The sequence below is a fragment of the Drosophila gunungcola genome (genome assembly GCF_025200985.1).
Source record: "Drosophila gunungcola strain Sukarami chromosome 2R unlocalized genomic scaffold, Dgunungcola_SK_2 000011F, whole genome shotgun sequence".
Classification (NCBI taxonomy): domain Eukaryota; kingdom Metazoa; phylum Arthropoda; class Insecta; order Diptera; family Drosophilidae; genus Drosophila; species Drosophila gunungcola.
Genome location: NW_026453169.1, coordinates 2237394 through 2265209, shown reverse-complemented (window position 1 = coordinate 2265209; position 27816 = coordinate 2237394). Strand labels below are relative to the sequence as shown.

The window sequence follows — 27816 nt, the reverse complement described above, 5'->3', positions numbered from 1 at the left end:
TTTCCCACCCCTCGAAACACGCCCTCTTCTTCGATGTCTAACGCAAAGAAAAGTATACATATTCACAAAAAAGCAAATGACAAAAAGAAGCAAACGGCCCGAAACTATTCGTGGCCGCCTTTCCTTAGGCAGCTTGGCAGTGGGTCGTTGGGATGAGGCTACAACTCAGCCAAGCAGGAAGGATGTGTTAGGATATTATGGTTCCCCAACCTCGTAATGACTGAATTCTGTGTCTGGCTTGGCTGCTTGGAACCACTCCAAGCTAACATGTTGCCAACTCCAACGCTGTGGCAGGCACCTTTGATTGCCCCAAAATGTCCAAGGGTAAGTGGATTATGCATCTTGATGGAGTTCAAGTAAGGGGAAAGCTCATTTCAAAGTCAATTACCTCTACATGTGGAGGAGGCTTCCCTCTGCAACAAAAACATTTTCAAAACACAGTTTTTGGGGGAAAAAAATAATAAAAACAAGAAGGAAAGCAAACTTCGGCAAGCCGAAGTTCATATACCCTTGCAGCTATTGCTTTAATTAAATACTTTTGAAAACATTTAAATTATGATTTACTTGAGTATGTGCTAAAAAAAAACATTGAAACTATGATGATTTGCAGCTCAATTATTAGATAGTTATTTTTATATATTTTTATTATTTCTATGGGAGCTATATGCTATAGACGTCCGATTTTGATAAAATTTATACCATAATTCTGAAATAATTAAACATTGCTATATGTCGAAGAACTAAACAAAAAATTAAAAAACAGAAAAGTTATAATTTTTTTTCATTTATTTTTCCGATTGTTCCAATGGGAGCTATATGCTATAGTCGTCCGATCCGGCTCGTTCCGACTTATATACTACCTGCAATAGAAAGACAACTTTTGGGAAAGTTTCATGCAGATAGCTTTAAAACTGAGAGACTAGTTTGCATATAAACGGACGGACAGACGGACGGACAGACGGACAGACGGACGGACAGACGGACATGGCTAGATCGACTCTACTAGGGATGCTGATCAAGAATATATATACTTTATAGGGTCGGAAACGTCTCCTTCACTGCGTTGCAAACTTCTGACTGAAATTATAATACCCTCTGCAAGGGTATAAAAAACACTGTGTGTTTATAAAAACCATAGTAATTTATTGTATAGATTGTTGACTCCAAAAATTTTGAGTTATACTACTATAGTTATAGATAAGATAATAATTATAATTTACAAATATTACGATTTTCATGGTACATAAACCCAAATGATGTTGGAGAGTTTCAAAAAAAAAAAAGAAACTCGGCTCAAATTTTATTTAATATTTTAAAATATTGTGTATGTATTTAGAATTCAATAAAATAAACCACGGGGCGAATGTTCATGCAATTTTTGTACAACATACATTTTACAGCCGCAAAACACTTGTTTTAACCTTTAAGAAGCCTCCACCGTGAATCGAATATTTCATCTGAAGCGAAACATTGTTAAAAAGTTATTGGTAGTGATTAAAAAAAAATTCCGATTCCTTAAAACCAAGAATGGCAAGGGTAGCCATAAGTTGACTTTATCTCTTTAGAGATATTAATTTCTGTTGTAATGGCAGATGTATAAATTAAAGTACCATAATTTTATGGTATCACAACCGAGACAATATTTTCCTTTGTTTTTAGAAGCAATCAAAGTCAGCCAAAAGCTCAAGCATCACTCTCGTTAAAACAACATTAAAAGAATTAAATTGAAAACCAATCAATTGCCCGAAAAGCATTTGCCCATGACATAATGTCCGACTGATTGGGCCAAGTGGCAAATATATTTACTGGTAAAAGGCCTGAAAGAGCGGGGTAAAAAGAGGAAGGCACAAAATAGTAATTAAATGGAAAACGCACTCGAAGAGTCAGGCCAACTGGTAGCTGGCAAAGTGAAACCAACTTGTGCAAGGCACTTGACTTTGGGCCACAATCGCGTGACTTTGAGCCAGCCCCTTAAAAAAGTTCTCAAACACAAACACAAGTGCCGCACAAGTATGAATTTATTTATACGTAATGCGTATACATGATTTCTTTTTATAATTTTAATTTGCGGCAACCTTGTACCGAACCATGATGGCCTTGAGTGCGGGATACGCACAAAAATGAAATAATCTTTGTGGAAGGGACTTAAGGGGACTTGAGTTGATTTTGAGTTTCTTGCCTGCCGTTGAATAATAAATGCTGCTATTGATTTCCACCACACCAGACCCCAAAAGGGAAAGCACCAAAATAAACCAGAAAATTAAACTCCAACCGGAAACGGAAGATGGGGCCGGCAAAGTGAGACGGCGAAACTTTATTGACTCGCTTCAATGCCACAAATTTACTTCCTCATCTGGGTGAGCGGGAGCCTAGAGGAAAGTTGTCGGCTTAACTTTACGATCTTGGCACTTGTTGTTACCCCTCAAACAACATAATTTGGCCAAACAGCAATCAACTCCACCCCCTCAGCATATTCATATGTCAGTGCCAAAAAAAGTGCCAAGATAGAATGGAATGCCTTTCCGTTTGTCAAAATGTATAAAGTGCAAACAACAGCAGCAGAAAATAATGTGAACACATAAAAATAAGCAAAAAGTTTCCGTCTTTATTTCTATATATACATATATTGGTGTCGGCCCCACACTTCCCCTCTCCGATTCTATTGTTTTATATTGTTTACCCTTTCTGCAGGGGGAAAACTTGAACTTGGCATTGACAGGCGTGGACAGAGTTGGCCAGTGGGGATTCCTATCTTATCAACGGGAAAGTAGAAAACTTTCCTCTCACCACTCGGCTTTTGTTAGACACTTCCGCTGACAGCCCCTAGCAGCGATATAAGCTGTTATTATATGTTTAATTAAGCCAAAACTTTTGTAGCTGAGAAGATCTTGAAGAAGGAAACGAAATGCTGAAATTGCTGTCTGGTTAACTTAACTTTAACATAACTTCGTGTATTGTATGTTGTTAAAAAGATATTTATAAATACAAATGTCAGTTTTACATATAAGTCGTTAAAGGTATATACAAGCAAAGATATGAGGAAATGCATTTTTTTTGGTTTTTAGCAAGTCTGCATTTGATTGTTCATTCTGTTCGTATATTATTAACATAATATCGAAACTATTTTTTAGCAATGAACATAATGAGCTAAAATTGTTTCCTTTTGGAACAGATTTCTTACATATATTTATGTAGGGCTCACCTTATTTACTAATCTGTTGGCTTTAAAAAAAAAATCAACGTTTACTCATTTATATACATTTTACAGACGTCAAAAAAGTTTTTTTTAAATCAATTGAATTTTATTCAACACAATCCTAGGACTTAAAAAAAACAAAAAAAAAATGTGTATTGATTTATTTTGCAAACTTCTGCTTGTCTTTGGGGGAAACTTGAAACGCTAAAACATCTTTCAACTTTACTTTATTGGTGTGGATATGCAAGCCCTGCCAACCAAATATTTTTCCACTGAAAAAGTTTTCCTTTTGTTCCATTCGCCGCTGACGATTTAATTTGCGGCCGCCGCTTTTGCGCCACAATTGCGAAAACAAAAATTTTTAGTTGAGGAAAAAGTGAGGGCTTGGGGTAAGGTTAACAGCAACTTATGCAAATGCCTTATGCAGCGGAGGATCTTCCCAATTCGTATCGCCCCCACCCCCACCCCCACCTCATCCTTATAGTTTGCTCTCTTTCGCTGGCTGAGGCGAAGTCAAATAGAAGGGAAAAATAAAGCGAACTTTTTGTTAGTTCGGCTTAAGTACCGTGGAAAAGGTTGAGAGGGTCTTTTTTCAATGGTAGAGGCTAAGTGAGGATGGATAGTGGAGGTCAGTAGTGCTTGACTCCGCAGCGAATGCCTTTTGTTTCCCAGAGAAATACCCGCAAAATGGCATTTTGGTATGCTCAAATAACTCAAATGGCCGAAGACGAGAAAAATATTTCCCTCATTTGCATTTTACAAGAAGCTTTTCCGGCGGTGGGAGCTAAAGTGGGAGTTAAATTCGCCACGATTGCTAACTGTTAACCACACATTCCTTAATCTTCCATCTGCTGCAATGAATCTTTGCCCTCGGCTCGCATTTAGGTCTTTTCAGCCGAAGTCAGGCCAATTTGTGGCCACTAATTCGGCACTTGAATAGTCACTTGAGAGAGAGAAAAGCAGTGAAAACTGGGCAGAATTGTGGAATCGCAGGGGGGGAAACCGGGGAAGACGTACTCCATGAGAAGTGTACTTTGGTAGACTTTTAACGATGTCATCGCTATAACTTGAGGCTTCCCATGCCCCTACTTTTGGCCCCACCCTTATTTTATTTTTTTTTTGCGAACCCGCATTTGCTTTATCAATTACGCTTTCATTTCTTTAATGATTTCGGCTGCAGTTTTGTTTGGTTTGGTTCGAGTTGAAGTCTCTTTGGCCTGCCTTGATTTCTGCGCTACTTTCCTTCCCATTCCATTTTTTTCTGCTGACGAGTGCACATTTTTCTTGGCCCGCCCTGCTTACCATATTCCCTGCTTTATGGCCCAAGAAAAGCGCAAAGTTTGTGCTCAGGCACAGGACTTCGAATAAAGTTTGAAGGAGTAAATACTTACTTGTCTTTTTTCTTATTGACTAAGTTTGAAGAATGCATTTTTTCTGTCTTTTCTTCTGCCTTTGCTTTACTCTTCTTTGTTAGCTTTGCAAATTAGTCAGCCGTGAATGTCCCGGAAAAGTTTTAAATTTTTATATTAATTAGTCGGTAAAATTAATAATTATCTTCTTTATGGTTACTCTTCTCTGTAATTAAACGCATACACCATAGTTGACAGCTCTTTTATAAAAAAATCGCAGGATTTTCCCAAGTTAATAGATTAAAGGCTTATTTAATGTTTGCTATTTTATTTGGACCCCTTTTAGTTTCTCTTCTTAGCTTATTCGAACCTTAAATTCCACTTGCTTTGAAGTAGCTTTTCTATACATCTCTCTCTTTTCTCCTCACTTGCTTTTCCTCCGATTTCCCTTTCAGCTTGTGTTCTAGATTTCCACATAGTCCACATGGGCCTTATCGCATTGCGATGATCTGATATGATAAATCCTACCTCAAATATGAAACGAATTCGGGGAAAAGGACTTTTCACTCGAATACACATTGCTTGTGTGCGTGTGCGGGTGTTTGTTCCCATGTGTCTGCGCAACTTGTTGCAAATGCTTATCAATTAATAAAAATCATTGCCTTCTATTCTGGGTTTTGCTTTGCTTGGCCTTCATCGGGGGAAATGTTTGCCCTGGGGTTCCACTATACACTTCTCGAAAATAAGTACAAATACCTTTGTCAAAGAGTGCATCTTTCGTCTAAAACTGCTCAAATTCCCAATATTTAAAGATATTACGAAAATAACTTCAAATAACGTTAGCGAAAGCATGTAAAAATGCTTCACCGCCCAAATGCATTTTTATTATTTGGCGTGCATATCCTTTTTTAATTGGTTTATTTGGTTTGCTTATTTATATTAATTGTTTTTCCTTTTCAACCAAGTCTTTTTTAAGAAAACTAAAATAGTTTAATTTTAATCGTTGATTACTTTAAATTAATTAATGTTTTTCTCGCTGTTGTTCTCTTTTAAGCTCGAATATTTGTTGCATTGAATAATTTATTAGTATGCACAATCTTGAATTCTAAATGCAACCAATTTAATATTTATTGAATCTGCCTTCATAAATGTAGCCTTGTTGTTAAAGTAAAATAATATTTCAATTACTGACTTTCTACAAAAGAGTAGAAAAAACTTCGTTCTTTCTCCCCTTATTTCCCGTTTCTCTTACATCCGGAATTCTTATTTATGGTGAGCATTTGGCTTAATCCACCATCATTTATACCAATTTGCGGGAAAATAGTTGCCATATGTGGACAGGCTGGTGAGCTGTTAGTCAGTGGAGATGAAAGTTAGACCCGGGGGCCCAACCAGAGCTTAAGCAACAGTCGGCGGTCTTTGACGCACCGGCGCCTCTGAAGTAAAGTTGTCAGTGATTTATACGAATATATTTGCTATTTCCTTTCTAGAAGCTTTGGTCACCCTTCAGATGGTTCCTGAAAAAATTGCTTACGAAACTAGCTTAATAAACAAAAATTTGTGTATGGAATTATAAAGATTATGAAGTAAATATTTGTGAATGCCTCATATTTCATTAAATAATTCATAATTCCTCTAAAAGAAAATATTTAAAGCCCAGTGTATCAATATTAAATATATTAAAATATTGTTCATGGGCCAATAAAACCTTTTATCACAAAGACCAAGTGCCATAAATGACGATTAAAAAATTTAACACCCACGCAACGAACGTAGAATTTATTATATTTAAAATGTTCTTATGCACGACTAATATACATGAATAATTTCAATTGTGTGCTATATCGATTTGGCTTTAGCCATATAATTTATTGTTAAAAATGGTTTGTAGTAGGTGGAAGTCATTAATACTTTGCTAGCCAAATGAAATTACATTTCGCTTGTACGTTTTTTGATCATTATAAAAATGTTTATATTTCACTTGCACTTTGCATACACTGTAGTTCTATCTTTTGTATTTCCTTAATAAAAAGAGTATTCGATATTAACCTTTATTTGGGACTGTTTGAATTGTTCTCTCTACATCAAAATCAAATTAGATGCTAAAATAAAAACCGTTCAAGGGACAGATTTTACTTCAAACTCCAGTTCAACTACTGAAAGGGAAATGAAGTGGTAGCGAGAGTACTGAAAGCACTTTCAGCTGCTAATTTACTTGGAGAGGCCGTAAAAAGGGGAAATTGAATAAATTAATAAGGCGCACACAAAAACCGAATTCGGCCAGCTGTTGCCCGGCCAAGGGACGCCGAGGACCTTGCAAGTGTCCTGGCAAGGCCGAGGACGTAATTAATAAAGTTATTACCAACAAGGCACAGAACTGGCAACGGGAACAGCTTACACGCGGACACCATTAACTTGTAATTATGTCCAGTTCTCTGTTGCGCAGGGGAAGTCCGGCTTTATTGCCAAACTTATTGGCAGCCATGGTGAAGCTTTTTAGGCAATTGGCAACTGCATCGACCACTTAAACACAAACGCATCGTTGCAATTGCAACTTTTCGGTACACTTCTACTTAATGGAGACCTAAAGGGTAACATGTTCTTCAAAATGGTTTCCCGGGAGAACCCGATGTCCCCAAGATTTAAAGCGGTTCATTAAGGGGTTGTATACAGTTTTGTATTTTATTTGGTTAATGTACATTGTTTAAGAATACACCCTAAAAGTTTCATATTCTTCCGGTGATTATTTTCGAAGTTACATTCAAATTTTAAAAGGCGTTTCAGAGCGCTTGCAAATACAAGTACAAGCTTTAAACGCGTTTTACTCAAAATGGTGTTTGCAAAGTCGGTGACCAACATTACTCAAAAACGGCTAAGCCGATTAGTCTGAAATTTTAACACGAGCTTCTTAAGTATATTTTTTGCAAAGAAATTAAACATTTTTTTCGCTCAAAAATCAATCTTTTTGTTTGAGAAACTGTCATTTTGTCAAAAAACTTTATTTAGCTTATTCATTTGATTTATTACTAGATTTGACAATACTTTATCGAAATCTGTTTGATTTTTTAATATCAGAGGATCCAGTCCAAAGATGAAGTGGTCACCGCAAAACGCCTTTTTTGAGGAGAGCTTCCTAAAAAATATGTTTTCGAGTACTAAGTCTAAAATTACAGTTCAAATATAAAAAAGTATGTGTACAAAATATCAAATAAATTCAATGTTTTCTAAAAATTTCCAACAGAAAAAATTCTTGTAATTTATTTATTTTCAGGTTTTAGTAAAACTGACATAAGTTTTATGCTTATTCTACAGCAATTATTTGTCATCAATAACCTAAATTGTAGGTTCTTTTGATTGAGCCCTAACGGAGTAATTCCGAGTAATACCTTGTGCAACCAATACAATTTTATTGGATACCGTAATCGAGAACACCCTCAAAATGGACTCCGGCAAACGATCGAATTACAACTGGCCGACACAAAAAGCTTGCGGGCGCTTTCCTAACGGAGACAATATTTGAATGTTTTCCCCATTTGCAGCATCGATATGGGTGATGTATATGGGTGTGTTTACAACCAGGGCCTACGCAATGCCATCTGTTGGCTGACAAGCTAATACAGCTTATTGAAAAATGATTGCGTACTTTTGCCAAATCGCGAATGGAAAGGGCACTACTCACACAGAGGCAGAACAACAGCCAGACAGAGCTATCTGCTGTAATGATTTATGCTGGCACATTCCATTTATTGCACATAATTCGTGGTAAGCCACTCACCCATTTTCAACACCCCCGGGGCCATTCATTTATCTTAGCATTTTGCTGAATAATCGAATACAATTTTTTAGTGTCGCTTTAATAATATTTATTTACAGTCAGCGCCAAAAGTATAACTTGGCACGTAGTTCACCTAGCGGAGGCAGCCGAAAGTGCTAGTGTCAGAGGGGCGGAGCGGGGAAAAGGGGCGTGGCAGTTGACTAGAGGCCAATGCAGACTTGTCGTTAACATATTGTGGCATATTTATTTTCTTTCCTGCCGTCGACGTTCACGTTGCACGTCAAATTCGCCAAGCTAGTCGGCCAAAATAATTTTACCTAGCCGAAGCTTAAATACTTTAGCCATATTTTCATTAAAAATGTTATTTTTGAATACAAAAAGACATCAATAAAAAATTGTATGATCTATAATCCGCAAGGTTTCGATTAACGTTTTAAGTTATTTGAAATACGTATGTATTTCCTTTTGAACAAAAGGAAATAAATAAAGTTTAGTAACGAAAAATATTTTCAACTTGAAAACTTTATTTATCATGGTTTTTGTCATTCAACAAAGCGCATCATCAAATAACATTTGCTTATAACACTACAGAAAATTAATTTACCTTCTGTTAGAGTATACAAATATCCAAAACGGTCTAAAAGAGTGGAGGAAAAAGCAGAGGAAAGAAAAGGAAAACAGTCGAAGTAAACGAATTTCTTCCGTACGTGCCTGACATTTCATTGTTTTCGTTGCGGAAGAAAGAACGCAGTTAGAGGGCAGGTGAGGGGGTGGTAAAAAGGAAAGGAGGTGGGTTGGAACAGAGCAACCTTCAAATGTCGGCTCCATAATGCGTTGATGTCGACACAAGTTCCCTTCATATGGTGGAAAATTGTACCCTAACTGGTGAAAACAATCATAGGATCAAAAAAATATATCCTAAATTTTTATCCTCTTTAGGGCTTTTAAACATATTCCTTCTTAGGTAATAAAATACATAATGTAAGACGTCAAGAAAAGAACACTTAAAATAAAAAAAAGTTCGCTTATAATTTCACAAAAATGCATATTTTTTCTTTTTTTAACCAATATAAATAAATTAGAACAATTATAAGTCACAGATAAATATATAATATTAGATATATTTTTAGAGCTACCTCTACTGATTAGCCCATTGTTTATAAATTCATATCTAAACACAAGGAAAGCGCATAAACGTGAGAATATTTACCCCATAGCCAAACATTTCCAGCTTTTCCTCTAGTATGCGTGAGCGTGGGTATTAAAGTGGGAGTGTGAGTTTATGTGGGAATTTTATTCGTCGCTATCGCAATGTGGCATGTCAATTTATTTGTCAAAGAGAAAAATAAGGCAGGTAAAAGTGTAAGCGGGGTAAAAGAGAAATAGCAATAGCTGGAGCATAAAAGCGTCAAAGATACAAGGCTGAGAAAGTAGCAGAGGGCGGAAGAAAACAATGACAGCCTCAAGTTGCTTCCCATTGAGGTGCTTCGCATGTGTGGGTTGTTTTGCCTGTCTATGCTTACAGTGTTATATCCCTAATGCGAACGTTTAGCCGGCATAAACCAAATATCAAATACTCGTTCGCTCTTAAATTATATCTTGATTATTTAAAACCCCTCTTAACTGTGTCTTGAGATGATAGATTTATTGTAAGTTACAAAATGATTTCATTTTTAGGTAAACTAATTCGATAACAAAAACAAAAATTCCTATAAAAATGCTTTGTTTGTCAATTTAATTTTTAGTTAATTGAAATTTTTGATTCTGTACTGAGCCGAATGATTGTTGTTGGTGGCGGAGGCTCCAGAAATCGCAATGGTTTTTAAAAAATTTTAAAGGTGTCTAAAAGTAAGCAATGAAAAATATAAAAGTTTTTTGGAAGAAATTCACCGGACTTCAAGATAAGAAATAAATTGTTTATTGCATACTCTTTATACATTTATTATTGCATACCCTTTATACATTTTTTTAAGACTTGTGATTGCTGTAGCTCATTCCCTGTTTGATTTTTTAATGCACACCATGTGTTCCATTCACTCAATTTTGACTACCAAAAAAAATATTACAAACTTATTTGAATGCATTTGCATTTAAATCTTGAAAGATTGAAATACTGAAGATGTACTGTAACTGCTTTAGTGTGGGCGAGTCTGATGGCAACTTTAAGTACTCGGGGCGATGCCTGACAGTAAAGGTAATCGATATTTATAGTTATGGAAATCGCAACAAGGCCAGAAAGGCAGATAGGAAAGAGAAAGGGAAAATAACAGAGAAGGAGCTGGGAATGAGGAAGGAAGGGCAACTCGACCATTGGTTGAACATCACGTTTCTCCCAAGATAAGAAATAATATCGTACGTTGCCATGAAAATACACACACTCCCACCTCAGCTATAAACTGTTGCCTAGAGCCTGGCGAAGATTTGAATTCTGATTCTGGTTTTCTCTTCTACTTTCTAAGTGTCCCTATCTACTTTTCGTTTTCAGCCCTACCCTAAGCCCCTATTTAAAAGTGTATAAAATAAGGCAACAAGGCTCAGGCTACTTTAAGCTGAAGTATTTTTGGTACCATGTTACGTTTTATGTAAGGCAGTTGTGTTATTTGACTAACAGTAAAATTAATCATGCATATATGACTGCAAGTGATGTAAATGCCAGAAAATGTAATGTAATTAACGCCTACCTTTAATTGAACAAAATAACTAGGTGTATTCTTAGTCAGAAATCTGGCTGGTCTTGAACAGTTAGATTTTTGCAATTATTTATTGGGAAACTCGATTCAATTCACGAATCCTAAAATAAAAATTTTTGAGATATTCCCTAAAAAAATTAATGCGGAATTTATAAATACTTTACTTTGGGAAATCAATACGGCTTTTTGTTAAAAAATGTAGTTTGGCATTTATAAAAATAAATCAGGTATATCAATACATAAAATGTTTACTCATGTTTACATTTCATCATTATTATAACAATCTTTTTATTATAATTAAATATTAATGAGAAAGTCAATAGGGGATTTTTCAATGATTTTAGTGTTGAATTGATGAAAAGAAAACAAAATATGTGGGTAAACATTTTTAAAAGGTGTGTTTTCTTGGCTTTTATTAATAAAACACGTTTATATTTTAAATTCAGTTTATTTTGAACAAAAATGACCTAAATAATAACAATATTAGGCAAGGTATAAGAAATCATCCAGTGGCAACTTTGCAATTCCTATCAACTTTCAATTAAACTGCTCATCCGGTGAGCTCCATTGTGTTAACCATCTTAACTCACTTTACTTTACTTTTGTCCCCTGCTACTCTGCATTATTGACAGCTTATTAAATTGATTTCATTTAGGACTTGGCAAACATGTCATGCTGCATCGTCATCATCGCCAGCAGCATCACGCACAACTTTTGTCCTGACTAAGGCATTCTATCCTCCTTGGCTCCTTGCGTTGAGATGGTCCCCAGTTGAATGTGGGATACCATCCACATCCACACCCACATCCACCCTCCCCCTGTCAATCCGTTGTTGACTTTTTATTGCGCGTCTCAGGCCCCGACCATCCACACTTTCTCTATAACCGAGAGCGTGAGTGTCCCAAGTTAAGTGCTCATAAAATATTTGTAAATGTTTGAGCTGCCGTGAAGAAGAAAAACTAACCGAAAACATTTTAAAGCATACTTATGAGCCTCGACTCGGGGGCCTGTCAATTTTCCTGAATCCTAATGCTGTCAATTAGGGCCTTCTAAATTGTTAAGCACTCGCCCCGGCAGCCGTCCCACAATAATCCCATGAGCAGCCAGAAGCCTCACTCGGAAAACCAACTTGGCCACAAAAACCATAAAATTGTTTCCCTTTTTGTTGGGTTATGACTACAATGGGGTGCTGTGTGTGAGTGTGCATATAACTAATATTTATATCATATAAAGTGGAGTGAATCAGTGCAGAACTTTGACTTTTTTGCCGCATCGCTTTTACTGGCTAAAAGTTTGCAGCAAATTCATTAGCCTGAAAGGGGCGAATCATCTTGAACTTTTTTTGTTTCGGCTTAAAAGTGACATCAAAAAGTTGCATGAGAATAAAAAAATGCGAAAAAAAAGCATAGAATTAAGGGAAGTAATGATACAAATTTAGCAAAATAAGAAAATATCGAGTATTGGTTTGCCCAATTTTAATAAAAGAAAATTTAAAATCATACAATGGTTTTAATGCATTTAAATGTTTTTTTTTATGGAAAACATATTCTATCTAACTTTAATTCTAAAGACTGGTGACCAATCGCATCTGGCACATGGCTGGAGCTGAAATCCAATGGACCAGGCTTGAATCCTGGGCCACGACAATGACCTGCCAACTGCACCTGATTGCCCCTAATAAGCTGCCCATTACGATAACCCCGTTGACACAAAAACCCATCAGAGCGAGCCCTGAACCACTGCATCACTTCCAATGGCTCCACATGGCGTTGGGTGGTTTTTGGGTGGAGGTCCGGGGCCACAGCCATTCAATCGCCCCGCCAGACAAGCAAATTTCGTTAAAATCCCATCATAAAAACACACGAAGCGCTGCACAAATCCAAATACTGTAAAAATACAACATTTGGGTCACTTTTCTTTTCTTCTCAATTTTTTCGCATCTTTTTTCTTTTTTTGTGCGAATTTTGTTCGGTCGCAGTTTATTTTATGGCAGCTTTCAAAGTTTTTACTCATCGCCGGACAGCTGGAGTTGCTGCTGCTCTTGAGGTGGCAATAAAATAAATGGCAGCACTTTCGGTTTTACACACACACACACATACGTCAAGTTACCTGTGGAAAAAGGCAATTTGGAAAGGTGGAAACGTGGAAAAGCGAAGCCTGCAATGGCCATATATCAAAAGGCGAAAGAGTAAAGCATATAAAACCAGCCAAACTAAACGAACGTGAGATGTGGAGAGATCGGACGAGCAGGACAGAGAGATTTGCTGGCGGCAAGTTGGTTAGCGGCAAATATTTGTGGTACTTTCAGTTGGCCACTGAGTGGTTTATGACTTCTTGGGTCCGTCCCAAATCAGAGGCCCAGGATAAACCAAAGGACCCGGGCACTAAAAGCTTGTTCCTGCACGGGGAAAAAGTCATCGAAGTCAGCATTACGGTATGTTTTTACTATTAAAATAGTGGCAGGACAAAAGAAAGCTTCTTTTTTTCTAATTGTATAATATAAATTCTTTTGAATCGTTTGTTATAATAATCCTAACTTTAGCCTAATTTGTTCAACTTCACTATGTACACACAGCCAACTGGTTTCGAAACTCTTCCCAAATGTTTCTTTCGGTGTCACATTTTTTGTTAAAGGTCTCAGGTGAAACGCTTAAAATGAATGCCTCATCTCATTGTTCAAAGTATTGACAACATTGTGTAGTTGGCAAAAGAGGGCGAAAAAGGCATAAACCAACGCATAAGAGGGAGCGAAATGTAATTTCTAAAAGGATTACCCAAAGCTTTAAAGCAAATCCTGGCGACAAGGACGCCGAAGGAGCTGGTGACATGAAAAATGAATTGCAAGCCTCGACAAAAAAAAAGGGGAGTTTTCATTTTCCCAAACAGACACACACACACACTCACACACGTGGAGTCATCGTCTCGCCAGCGTAAAAATATGTGAAAAATGAACGGAAATGCCGCAGCGACAAAGCGGAAATGAAAAATGCACACAAACACACTCACATGAATGAGAATGCCCGGGAAAATGGCGGTTGAAGAGCCAAAATCAAAAAGCAATGGAAAATGAAAACGCAAAAGGTGTGGGAAAAACCCCACGAAAAGCGAAGGAAAGTCAGTCATTGAGAAAGCCAGACCCGACGAGTACATTGTAATTAATGATGAGGCATAAAGCGCATAATCGAGATGCTGGGACCCTTCGCACAGATGGAATTTCATGTGAATACTTAAATAGCACACCGGAAAGCCCAGACTTTAATCTGCCTTCCGTTAAAACCAATACCTTGTAAGAAAACCAAACTACTTGAGCAGGGACAAACCTCAGCCTCCTTCAAAAACACCTTCCACTTAAGTCAATGGCCGAGTGCGTTTTCGGCAAATTCAGCATAAAATTTAATTGAAAATCTATGTTCCCTATGGCTAAACAAAGCCGCTTACCTTAATTTTACACGCCACAAACCGAATAGCAAGGTCAGGAGTTAGCAACAGACTGTCCTCCCAACATTAAACTCTCAAACTAGAATTAATCTCTTACTTTGCAAATGTTTAATATATTTTAATCTATTAGTCAATAAGTTGTGAGTCGGGTGTTAATCTTTTCCAAACTTAAGTTTTCCAAGCAGAAGCATCAATAGTTAAAATTTGATATTTAAAAGGGCAGGTAAAGGAAGTTCGACTGTACCATGTGGAAAAGGGTTAGTCCATAGACAAAGTGGCCAGGAAACTTGTTGAGAGTGATTCGGAAAACTCACACACTGGTAGGTACTCGAAAAGCCACTCAGTCAGGTGTTAAAACTAATTTACGACAATTTGACCAACAAACAACAAAAGTTGCCCCCGGACAGAGCTCTCTGCCCTGAGTGCCCCGCATATTTCACACGTTGCATGAAAAGGGTCCGCAGAAATTCCTTAAGGGGGCGAATGGGCGGGCGGTGCCTGCCTCTTCCCACCACCCAGCACCCACACTGACCACAAAAGCATCGAAATCGAACAGAAGCCATTTTCGACAAGCACTCGAGGACAACTCGAGGACAACTCGAGCCGAAGTCCAACCACAACTTGATCCCAATTTGGCTGTGAATTTTGCTCACCGCTGTCAGTTCCTCCTTGCTCTTTGGCCACAAAAAGACTTGAATTCGCTTTTGCAGTTTCAATTTTTTTTATTGGCGATAATCGGGGGAGAAGGGATATTCCTAAGGAACTTAATCAGGCACACGGCCACACAGCGAATAACAGTCAGAAATGCAATTCATTCAGCTCTATTCTGCCAAGTCATTCTTGGATAATTAGCATGTAATTAAAACGAATACGCCCCTTGGGTGGGAAAAACAGGGAGGAATTCGCTAATGATGATGAAATAACAGTCGGCTAATGCATACAAATTCTGGATACAACCATCAGGGTTTTGCAAAATACATAAACAATGTATTGCTTTGCAATTAATACATTTAAACTAAAAATATTAATATGTAGGTAATTATTTTTTTATTATTTGTAATCGCAGAATATAGGTATAATAATATTAAAAATTATAGGAACATTGTATTACAGTTTATTTTGCAGAACTATACTAGTCCAACTTAATTCACATAAAAACTGAAAAACATTTCAGACATAACGAAACTTCTTAAATACCCTCTGAATAGAAACTCCAATCTCCAGTCAATGATTAACTAAAGAAATCTATCCAGCCCCAGACCTCTGTGTCCATTCATTTACCTGTTCTAATGAATTACCAAATCCAATTCAAACAAGGCACAAAAAAACGGAGGGAAATAAGCCGGCAAAAGGAGTGTGAAGGAAGCGAAGGTAAATGGAAAGTCATTATGATACACATTTGGCCTAATGAGATTTTTTATGGTGATGCCAAAGGTGGCGTTTGAGGGGTGAGGGACGGCCACACGCAAACGTCTTCCTAATTATTCACAATGAACGAATACGCCAGCGGAAAGGTGCGGGGTGTGCGAGAGCATTTTGACACCTTTATGGCTCAATAAATTGGACCAAAGGCAAAGAACTCCAAACACGCCAGTTCATTAGAAACTCACACGGGGGACTTTGATATCGCTTCTGATTACGTTTAAGATGTCGAGGCCACTCGTAGCTCATTCCCATGTCACTGCGCACAAAGAAAAAATATTTCTCCAATGCTGATCATCAGTTAAGTATTTTCTAGTGCCAAATGTACTTCAACTTTATATTTGCGTGCGCTTTGGTGTGCTTAGTAAATATTATCTTTTGCAAAAGTCGTTTAACTTAAGACATTAGTGATTTAAAAATCATTCTTAAATTTTAGTAGGCCAAAAAATAGCTTCCATAGTAATTTTATTGAATCAAATATATTTAAAGGTGTTTTAAAATCGTAAATGCTTTTTCTTTGTGTACGCATACTGGAAATGTGGGCACGTAAAGTTTACAATTACCCAAGCATTGGACTCGTTAGTGCTCGGATAGTGTGTGTTATGGTAAAAGCAACGACCAGACTGAGGACCTCCTGCCCCAAAGTGGTGGGGGACCTGGGACACTTGGACCCGCCAATGCCGATCCCGATGTCGACGTTGTCGACTGCTTATGAATAATGTTTTCATTTTCAGCCCGGCGAATTTGCCAGCGTTTCCTTGGCCCGCGCCTTCGTCCTCGGCACGCAATTGCATGTTAAGTGCATATGATTCCTGGACTGGTTCCACTTGGCAAAAGCACACTCGGCCCTCAGTCAGCCACGACTAATATGCGAAAATTATGGGTTGTAATGTAAGAGGCACTTTTGCTTCATTTTTTTAATGACATCCAACAAACGCGACATGTTCTCCTTCACTAGAGAGCTGTGGATTGGCGGTGGTCCTGGGCTCAAGTGATTAGCACCGCGGGCCCAGGACAAACATTAAAAACTGTCATCATTTATATTAATTAATGGCGACCGCACTTGAGTTGCAGAAAGTAAAACTTTCGAAATGACTTCAGAAACTTAACGCTAATAGGACAAGGCTAGAAAGTTTTACAAATTGCATTTAAAAAAACACTTTAAAGCGAATCAGTTTGTTAGTTTTAATTCGGTTTCTTGAAATTACGTTTTGTAATTCACATCTGTTACTTAATTTCATTTTTTTGTTAATACTTAACATTAACATAATATTAAAATAGTAAAGTATAAATTGAAAGAATAACTGTTTATCGATTCACTGCACCATTCTTTGTATTAAATGATATTTTAAAATTGGTTTTAATAATTGTTGACAATATAATAAAATTTGTTTGATTGAAAATCTTTGGCAAGCCGAAAATTAAATACCCTTGAAGCTATTACAAAAGTTAATTATCTACAAAACGACAATATACTTTAACTTTTTTTGCAAGCTTTTGTCTGAAACTTTAATACCACTTCACTTGAAACTAACAATAGGTATATTTTAAGCCCGATTATTTTTAAACAATTTTTAATAATTATAATTAAATATTCCTTAATAAAACTCAAACAAATTGCCGATTAAGTGTTCAGTTTGGGTGTGTAAATGTATAAGTACAATTTTATAATAGTACTTAAGGAAGTTTAAAAATTTTAGGCCATTCGATTTTGAGCGCTTGTTCAGATAGGCTCATTTTTATATGATATAGAATTCCATCTGTGTTCTGTTCAACACAATGCTTAATCAATTTCTATGTCCGCTCGCATTTCCATCGAATGAAAAGTGCATTTTCCTATGACATGCAAAGCCCCAAAGTATGCAACAGTTTCTGGCTGAGTGCGGCATTGGATTTTCATACAATCAGAAACCATTTTTAACACATCCGCTTCCGCTTTTGCATGGTGGTTTGCATTTTTGAGTTAAAAGCGTGCGCTTTTTTTTGCAATTTGATTTGTCGCCTAAATTCACAACATTTTTGACACCCGTCGGTCGCGAAAACTTCCGCTGCAGTTGTCGTTCTTGTTGCAGCATGGCATTTGACAGGATGACAAATGCAATACTACACAAATTCATTCGTTTCTCGACCATAACAAATTTAAATTAAGTCGAGAAAAAACCTTGTTTTGGGTGAATATTAAAGTGCATTTTGTAGGCGGAACTTGCATTTTGGATGGGATGCAGCCAGTAACCTAGCCGCGCTAACGAAACTCTTGAGACATTCGACGGCATCAGCCGCAGATGATGGCCTGAGGGCCTTCCTCTCGCCCTCTTCTGCTGTTTAATATGCACTTCTTAACGTCGAAGTTTCAGTTTCATACGCAGCTGCACTTAAAAAATCAATAACGATAAAGTTATTCCTTGTATAAGAATAGGTTTGCTATTTTGCTAAGTTAATACAGAACAAAAACTAAAAAAAATTGTCACGAGAGCAGTGCCAAATTTAAACAAACAATAAAATAAAGAAAAAAGGAAACGTATATTAGTCAAATAATAAACACTTACAAAATATAAGCAGTTTAATAAAAAAATAAAAATAATATGTTAAAATCAGAACGTTTTTTTCTCAATGTAGCTATGTTAGGCTTTTACAGGCTCATACCTAGACTTCCTTCCCTCGAACACGTATCCTAGCCTTTCACTAAGAATAAGTGTTGAGCAAACATTCTGCGGCCATGGAAGTTCGCCTCTGCCACATCAGCATCATCGCCACCATCTTTGTCCTCTCGAAACAGGGCCATGTTTGTCAAGCCATGAGCTGCGGAATCTCACTGCAAACAAGAATGCAGTACAAGATGTTTAACACTTTGCCCAGATCCTTGCCCAGTGGTTAGGTCATAGGGTTGGCTGATGAGTAGGATAAGGAAACCGGGTGGCCACGAATGACAAAAATACATTAACAAAAAACATTCTATATATTACCCTATATAGCCTCTGCAAGTGCCGATAAAATAAGCTTTAGAATTTTAAACTTAAAATGTTCTAAGCGCCAATCGTCTGGGTTCCTATAGAAGCCCTTATAAAAACACTTAGTAAATTAGTTGATTGATTTTGTAGACAACCCTTTACAGACAGTCATCAGTACATCAATCGAAATTAACGTAGAATAAGGGCAATTTCTAACGACTGAACTTAGTGCTCTACGACAGCTGACTGGGTCAAATGGTGTTTTAATACACGCTACTCGTAGAATCAAAGGCTTTTGCTTAATAAACAGCGTTTGATTTTCGTGAACAGGTAAAAATTGAGAACGACAGCAGGCGAACGAATTTTTTAGAACGGAAAGGTATGCGTTTTCAATTTCGTTCGATTTTAGTGAACGAACGTATAAAAATTAAGACCAAAAAAGGATTGTTTGTAAATCAAGAAAAATGTTCTGAGTTATAAAAGTATAAAATTATAAATGTATAAAGTTATAAAAGTATAAAGCTATAAAAGTATAAAGCGTTGGAGGTTATTTGATTTAGTAATGCGATAAAAGAAATGATGATATCAAGATATTAAGGACAGCGTAAATGTAAATGTAAATTTAAAGCTATTTGTCCTGAACCTGCTGTTCAGTATTCCACAATGGTCAGCCTCGTGAAATTGTGTCTGCAGACCTCATATTATTTCGGACGTTTTACTGGATTGCTGAACTTCGAAGTCGATTTCCAAACGGGTCAAAGTCGAGTCACCAAACGAGCTACAATATATGCAGCGTCATCCCACATATTAACGATTATCGTAATATGTTTTCAAATATCAAAGGCGCATGAAGTAGCCAATATGTCGAGAAAGGAAATCTCTCTTCAGGAAACTTTGCACATTATTAAAGGCTCCGTTCGAGCATTGTGCGTTTTGTTGACTGTGGTCTATACTTGGACTCAACGTCGATCGTTTATGAGGCTGTTTAATTCGATCAACGGCCTTTATCGGCAAATTCCAGAGATAATACAGTGCTGCCAAAGAAGCATCGTAAGCAAGTGCTTTTGCGCCACAATATCTCTGGGTCTTCAAGTAATCTTGATACTAGTGATAGTCCCAAAACAGTCATATTTTTTTAAGGCATTCAGCGTTTGGTCCGTTTTAAGCCTGACAGCCTTGGCATACGGAATCATCACGCAGTACTTTATAGCCATCGCAATAATAAGGGGACGATACGTTCTATTAAACAATAAACTGAGATCGATTTTGCTCGAAACTAAATTACTTATTCCCAACCAAAGTGGGGTCTTTGTGACCAAATGTTGCTTTCTGGCAGATGAGTTGGAAGAAATTGCTCGAACACAATCAAATTTACAAACGCTAATTGACCTCTTATCGAAAGCTTACCAAGTTCAGATTATTTGCATGGTCGTCAGCTCCTATCTTAATTTGGTGTCTAGCTCTTACATCATTTTCAGTCTCAACAAACACAATGCTGTGACAGAGCAGTGGTCTTCATTCGCTACAATCGGTACCATAGTTTATCTAGTAGCTTACTACCTTGACTGCTGGCTTAGCTTGTTCAACGTTTTTTACCTATTAGATGCCTATGATGACACAGTCGAATTGCTGAACCAACGAACTCTTTTTCAGCCAGGATTTGACCAAAGACTGGAAACAGTTGTGAGTTTTCGAGAACCCTTATTATTATTTTATAAAGTTCTAAAAATTGTGTAAAATATTTGCAGTTCGAGGGGCTTATACTGAACCTTGTCCGATGTCCTTTGAAGCTTAAGCCTGTTGGATTAATAGAAATCGATCGTGTTGCATTATTTGCCATGGCAAACTCCCTATTAACACACTCAATTCTTCTGATTCAATATGATGTGCAAAATTTTTAACATTTTCCACTCAGAGTTTAAGGGATTGCATTTTGCGACGAGAACGATATTTACAATGCAGAAAAAACAACAATCTGGACAACAAGGATGAAGTCCAAAATACCCAAGCAGAAACTAATCATTCAAATAATATTTGTATCCAAAAGTATATAATCAAAACACTTAAAAAAACCTGATGTTGTGTAAAAGTTAAATCTCAGCCTAGTCTCACATTAGTTTAATTATAACTTATCACACCGCATTGATTACTGTGAAAAACTATTAACAACGTTTTTTATTATTGTTTAGTAACTTTGAATATAAGGAGAAGAAAAAGAAAGCTAGTCGAGTGCCACGACAACTCTATACCCTTTACTCAGCTAGCCAATTTAAAAACAAATGTGCCCCCGAAAACAATCAATTTCAAGGAATGCAATATACCCTTTTATTCTACGAGTAACGGAAATAAAAATGAAATTATTGATATCACAAACTTATCGCTCTTACATATCAGGACATTAGAGACAGCTCTGTGGAAAACCATATTAGACATTTAGCTTTCTGTCGCTGGCTTTTAGTAGTTCGCAATGGTCGACTTAGTCAAATGGTGTCTGTTCGTTTCATATTATTACGGACGTTTCACTGGCGTGTTAAACTTTGAAATCGATTTCAAAACGGGTAGAGCGCGAGTCACCAAAAATGCTACAATATGCTCAGCCTTTTCCCACCTATTAATGTTCATAATTCTGGGAATTCAGATGGCAAATGCCCGTGTAATGGGCAAGCTGTGGGCGACGACAAACTCTCTTCATAAAAATATGTTTATGATTATGTCGTGCGTTCGTGTGATTTGTGTTATGCTGTCCTTAGTTAGCCGTTGGTCTCAACGTCGCACGTTTATGAAGCTCTTCAACTCGATCTACTGCCTTTACCAACTCAATCCTGAGATAATAAGCTATTGCCGTAGGAGCATTGTGAGCAAATGCATCTGCGCCACAATGTCCGAAACTCTGCAGATTATCATGGTGCTAGTTCTAACATCAAACCAACTAACTATTTCCTTGGCATTTAGAATTTGGTCCATATTGAGCTTGACATCAATAATTAATGTGATCATAACACAGTACTTTACAGCCATGGCAATTATAAGGGCTCGCTACAGACTATTGAATACGGAGCTCCGGGCGATTTTAGCTGAGACTCAATCACTAATTCCGAACAAAAGTGGTGTCTTTATGACCCAATGTTGCTATTTGGCCGACGAGTTGGAACAACTTGCTCGAACCCAATCCAGTTTGCAAGACCTCACTGAAGATTTATCGAGGGCTTATCGAGTTCAAGTCATATGCTTGATGGTCACCTACTATCTAAACTTGGTGACGAATTCTTACTTACTGTTTAGTATCAACAAATACAGATCGTTAACAGAGCATTGGCCAAACATTGTCAAAGTCTGTGGCCTTGCTTACTTAGTATTTTACTACCTCGATTGCTGGCTTAACTCGTATAATGTTTTCTACCTTATGGACACCCACGATGACATGGTTAAATTGCTGAATCAACGCACTCTCTTTCAGCCAGGCTTGGACCAAAGATTAGAAACAGTTGTGAGTGGTCGAGACTCCTTGAAACTAATAACCGCAGTTTAATTTTCTCAAAACTACTTGCAGTTCGAGACTTTTATTCTGAACCTGGCTCGTAACCCGTTTAAGCTAGGTTTCTTTGGCTTATTTGAAATCAACCGTGCATCATCGTTCGCTGTGGGCAACTCACTATTAACACACTCAATTCTGCTGATTCAATACGATGTACAACATTTTTAAAATGTAAATTCACAAATATATATCGAAAAATATTGTTTTGTTTAAATAATTTGTATTTAAGTATAATATATGCAATTTCGTCTAAAACTTGACATAAACTCCTTATCGGAACAAGCCGGATTTGACGATTGTATTATACCTATAGCTCCAATTGGAACAGTCGGGAAAAAGTGTTTATAGATATTATAACTCTGCTGATTATTTATTTTTTTTTGGTTCTTCAATATATAAAAATGGTTTATTATTAAAGTTACGGTCTAGCCGGTCTAGCCATGTCCGTCTGTCCGTCCCTTTCTACGTAAACTAGTCTTCTGACTTATAGATATCTGCTTAAAATTAATTTGTTAAAAGTCAACAATTATATTTGTATTTAATGAAAGAAAAATTTACTATTTTTTTTTAATTTTTACAGATTTAAAATAAATACCACTTTTATTTAAAAACTTAAAGTATTTATGTATGTTTTCTTTTACTTTGATATAGCTTGCTTTTTTTATTTTATTTTTGGCCTATTTTTAAAAACCGGGGCCACACTGTTTGCCAGTTAAATTCCAAAAGGCGATATTTGCTGGAACCGTATATATTTTGAAAATGGTTGAAAAAGTAACGTATTTGATAAGTGAGGCCCTCGCATGTGGCTTTCCTTCTTGTTTCTATCGCCATCAATCACCGGCTATTAACTTGTCCCCATAGGATTAATTATATTGATGGTATTGCGTACGCGCTCATCACTGAGTTCGCGCTTATTCTGATGAGGATTCAGTAGTAAAACATGGTTAACTCGGTGCAGGCGATTCTGGGCTTAGCGTATTGTTATGGTCTTGCGGTGGGAGTAATGAACTTCGAAGTGGATTGGCCGACCGGAAAAGCTATAGCCACTCGACGAGCCACGATATTCTCAGCGGTGCATAATATAGGTCTAATCACGCTGCTAAGTATTCTAGGACTTAGCAATAACAACTGGAGATCGACTTTGAGTAATGCTCGGCTGTTGCATGATTACTTTTTCCTGCTGATGACGGTGGTGCGAAATTTGGCAGTGATGCTATCTCTGATCACCCGATGGATCCAGCGTTCCAAAATCCTCAGGCTGTGGAATCAAATAATTGGATTAGTTCGGGAAAGACCCTCGGTGGTTCTTCGCTATCGTCGCCGTATTTTTATAAAATTTGTATTCTGTGTTCTTTCTGACTCCACGCACATGATTTTGGACATAAGTGCTCAACGTAGAAATCTCACTTTCGGCTTGTGTGTAAACCTACTTGTGGGAGCCCTCTTTACCACCATATTCAATATGATCGTGGTTCAGTATTATATCGCCTTACTGCAAATTCTTGGGCTCTATAATATTCTTGAAGAAGATTTACGGCACTTAATTAGTGAAGCTGAAACCATTTGTCTTACTCGCAACCGTGGCGGAGGAGTTTTCGCAACAAAATGTTGCTTTTTAGCAGATCAACTAGATCAGTTAGCCGAAAGACATTCCAAATTGAAGGACACACTGGGCGAAATGTCGGAGATATTCCAAATACAGAGCTTAAGCATGAGCATGGTTTATTATTTTTCCTCGGTGGGCTCCATATACTTCACCTTCTGTTCGATTTTGTACAACACAACAGGATTTGGTTCCACATATTGGGGACTTCTGCTCATCGCTTTGTCCACAATATTCTTTTACGCGGATAATTGGATCACGCTTAATATTGGATTTGATATTTGCGATCAGGAAAATGAGGTAACCAGGGTATTGGCAGAGCGAACTTTATTCAGCCAGGAATTGGATAAAAGACTGGAGACAACCGTAAGTTAAGTTTAATACGTTTAGAATATATTTTCACCTATATTTTACACTTTATAGTTTGAGAACTTCCAATTGCAGTTGGTCCGAGATCCCTACGAATTTTATGTTTTGGGACTCTTTAAAGTGGAACGCAGTCAATTAATGGCCATGGCCAACTCAATTTTAATTCATTCTATGATGCTGGTTCAATCGGAGCTGAAGAATAACTGAACTGAGTTTTTTGTGAAGTTTTACCCGTCTCTTGAAGAATAAAAGAAGGTTGAAGGAAACGTTTCCGACCCTATAATGTATATGTTCTTGATCAGGATCAATAGCCGAGTCGTTCTAGTCATGTGCGTCTGTCTGTTCGTTTGTCCGTCGAGATCTCAGAAACTATAGAAGCTAGAGATTTGGGATTTCGCATGCAGATTCTAGTATTTCCAGCTTTATTTCAAAAGCGCAAGTTAGTTTCAAAGCGGAGCCATGCCTACTAAACACGTCACGTCACTCTGATACAAGTTAGACCTTAGCTGTTGTACTCTGTGTTTGTGTTTTGTGTCATATCTATCGGTAGACACACAAATTTTCATTTTAGAAGTTATTAAGTTCTCTGCCGTTGCTCTGCCGCCTCCTACCACTGCTCTGCCGGATGTAGCAGATGAAAGAGAGAGAGATGGCGCCAACTAGACTCCGACTGTTTTGTGGGGGAATATTTTGTTTGAAATTTTTTATCTGAGAACGGATTTTTAATAGTCGGAAAACTCGACTATAGCGTTTTTTCTTGTTTATTATGTAAAACAAAATAGTTTTTTACACTAGACAACTTTAAAAGTTTTGTTGTAAATTAAAATAAAGAAACTCAAGATAAAATAATGTACCTGAAAAAATCTGATAATGCTTTAGTAAAAATAAAAAACACACATAAAATGTAAATAATATTACAAAATTGAAAACACGATTAACACAAACATAACTAAATTGTCAAGGAGAGGTAGCGAAAACAAGCGAAGAATAGGAAAGTATGTTTAGACCAACAACAAACTATTGAGTGCCAAAGGCATGTGTATTGGACCGTAGAAAACCGATAATGGCCGTTTCATGCACTGCCAGAGGAATATGCCAGTTGGTAATGGAAATTGCCTGGCCGGGATTCCTTTGTACTGCCAATTGTCAGGCATTTATAAACTTGGTCCTGTCTTGTTGCTGCAAAACTCGCGACACCGTCGAGCGACAGTGACAAATCCAGCGACAGCTCCAATACTTTGCCGCAATTGAAGCAATATAAACGAGCTTCCATTCAATTTGCCCCTCGCCATCAGTTCGCTTAGCATAAGTCGCAATTTAATCCCTCACCGACATCCGACAACAGGCCACGGCATTGCACTGCCAGCAGCCGGAGAATCGGAATCGGAGGAGCAGACATGCTGCCGGTCGGACAGGCAGACAGACAGACAAACGAACGGATGGAGCCGGAGACGTTTTAGCATAATGCATTGCCACTGGGTTACGACTGCTCCCCGTCGTTATCCTGCGACACACAATCTGGCACTTGGATCGAGGGGATGACTCGGATTGGTTGGGCTAACAATGCAACATTTTTAACTTCAATAGAGTTTATCGATTGTCAAGGAATCACACTGGCATGTTGCATTGACAGGAGTTCTTCAAAGGGATATCAAATAATGGATGGGAATTACCATATCTTTTGGCTATAAAATAACTTGTTATAACAATAACGTTCGCATTTATTAATTAGCAGGTAGTTGATTTATTAAATTTAAAGTATCTGCAATTTCTTTTTCTCAGGTCATCCTTTGTGAATGTTCAATATTACAAAAAAATTAACAAATGCCAAATTGTGAACTATTTTTTTTTATTTTATACTTTAGTCATAGCAAATACTACTTAGACCTCGCCAAATTATTTAACTTAAATAAGTAAAAATTTGGAAAATCGTGTGAAAAAAAAGTCCAAAACAACTAAGACGAATTTGATAAATATCTCAAATGATAGATGCCCATTGTCTTCTTTTAGCAATATAATATTTATAAATGCGAAATTACTAAATTATGTTATTTCTAGATGAGGATAACTTATAACTTCTTAAGGTAAAGTACATATATTTAAGAATACACACTGAAAATTACATACCGTTCCCGTAAATTTTTTTGAATTTACACCCAAATTATAAAAAAGCGTTTCAGAGCGCTTACAAACACAAGAACAAACTCTAAACGCGTTTTACTCAAACTGGTGTTTTCAAAGTCGGTGACCAAAATTATTCGAAAACGGCTAAACCGATTATTCTAAATTTAGGCACGAGTTTTTTTTAGTATATTTTGTAGAAAATAATAGAAGATTTTATTTTCCGATATAATTTTGTTTATTATAAGCCATTTAACTCCTAAATTTTGATCAAAAATCATTTTATTTTTTGATAAACCGCAATTTTGCCAAAAAAAAAACCTTATTTTGCTTATTCCTTCGATTAATACCTAGATTAGACAATACTTTAACGACATACTTTTTAAATTTCGTAGGATCCCGTCCAAAGATATGGTGGTCACCGCAAAATGTCTTTTTTGAGAGTAGCTCCCGGAGATTAGCTGTGGCTCCTTTCCAATACAGTCTTAAAATACAGTTAAAATGTAACATAATATGTGTACAAAATAACAGATATTTAAATTTAATAGTATTCTTAGAAAACAATTTTCAAAACTTCGCTTGTTTTCGGCTTTCTAACTGTATATAACCCCTTAACTAAATAAGGTAGATATAAATTTTTATTTGCGAAGTTTTTTTAGCTTTTGTAAAAAGAAAGTCAAATAAACAAGTAAAAATATGTGATTTTCATAAATTCAAAATAACTACTAGTTAATTCTGTTAACTCCTAAATCAATCAAATTAATCTTTATCGGTGAACAACCGATAGGAATTCATATCACTAGTTACCATTGAACAAACTGTCAATACAAAAATAACAACAATATAAGGGAACTCAATCCATAAACCCAATTATGTCCCACATGTAAGATTGTCATAACATTTTAAAAGGCGAACAGCTTAACACCAACCTCTTTTTTAGACTCGCGCTAAAACTTGATTGTCAATGCGGCGGGAATAATGGTCCAATTGATTCGGTTGTGAAGCCGATTTCTCAGGAATTAAAGTGTATGCAAAAGTACATCAGAAAGGTAAGGCAACAGCAGATGGTCGAGCTTTTCCAAAAGGAGTCCGAGATGTACATGGACGAATTGAGATCTCGAAATCTAGCTCTTTGGCACAAAGATAGTTCTCTGAACTGCAAATGAACTCTTGGATTTCTATATCAGTTTGCCTTCAATACTGGAAATTTTGATTTATACAAAAACGTTTTCAATTTAAATGTTTCCAAAATATTACTTATGCTTGCTTAAAGAGCAACAAAACTAAAAAATATAACAAAAGTGGATGTCGAAGCTGCTATTAAAAACGGTTTATGCATATTTATTAGCTTTTTGGGTCAGAAAGCTTAA

At 36.9% G+C, this 27816-nt stretch overlaps 4 protein-coding genes across 4 annotated transcripts in view; 3 read left to right on the top strand and 1 right to left on the bottom strand.

Annotated features, from left to right (window-relative positions):
- Positions 1 to 27816, bottom strand: part of LOC128255599 (uncharacterized) — a 79518-nt gene that overhangs the window by 21983 nt on the left and 29719 nt on the right.
- On the top strand, positions 21286 to 22521 carry LOC128255584 (putative gustatory receptor 59d). Its single transcript, XM_052985252.1, has 2 exons — positions 21286 to 22305; positions 22369 to 22521. Exons 1-2 carry the CDS (start codon positions 21286 to 21288, stop codon positions 22519 to 22521), a joined length of 1173 nt encoding a protein of 390 aa, XP_052841212.1.
- Positions 23294 to 24582, top strand: LOC128255583 (putative gustatory receptor 59c). Its single transcript, XM_052985250.1, has 2 exons — positions 23294 to 24322; positions 24380 to 24582. Exons 1-2 carry the CDS (start codon positions 23294 to 23296, stop codon positions 24530 to 24532), a joined length of 1182 nt encoding a protein of 393 aa, XP_052841210.1. The 3' UTR covers positions 24533 to 24582.
- LOC128255597 (uncharacterized) lies at positions 27219 to 27756 on the top strand. The gene is made up of 2 exons (XM_052985273.1): positions 27219 to 27329; positions 27387 to 27756. Exons 1-2 carry the CDS (start codon positions 27319 to 27321, stop codon positions 27610 to 27612), a joined length of 237 nt encoding a protein of 78 aa, XP_052841233.1. The 5' UTR covers positions 27219 to 27318; the 3' UTR covers positions 27613 to 27756.

Bases quoted from the DNA above. Each gene is read 5' to 3' on its own strand.
- LOC128255584 (XM_052985252.1), top strand. From the start codon at position 21,286: ATGGTCGACTTAGTCAAATGGTGTCTGTTCGTTTCATATTATTACGGA. The intron at 22,306-22,368 runs GTGAGTGGTCGA...AACTACTTGCAG, and splicing joins ACCAAAGATTAGAAACAGTT to TTCGAGACTTTTATTCTGAA.
- LOC128255583 (XM_052985250.1), top strand. From the start codon at position 23,294: ATGGTTAACTCGGTGCAGGCGATTCTGGGCTTAGCGTATTGTTATGGT. The intron at 24,323-24,379 runs GTAAGTTAAGTT...TACACTTTATAG, and splicing joins ATAAAAGACTGGAGACAACC to TTTGAGAACTTCCAATTGCA.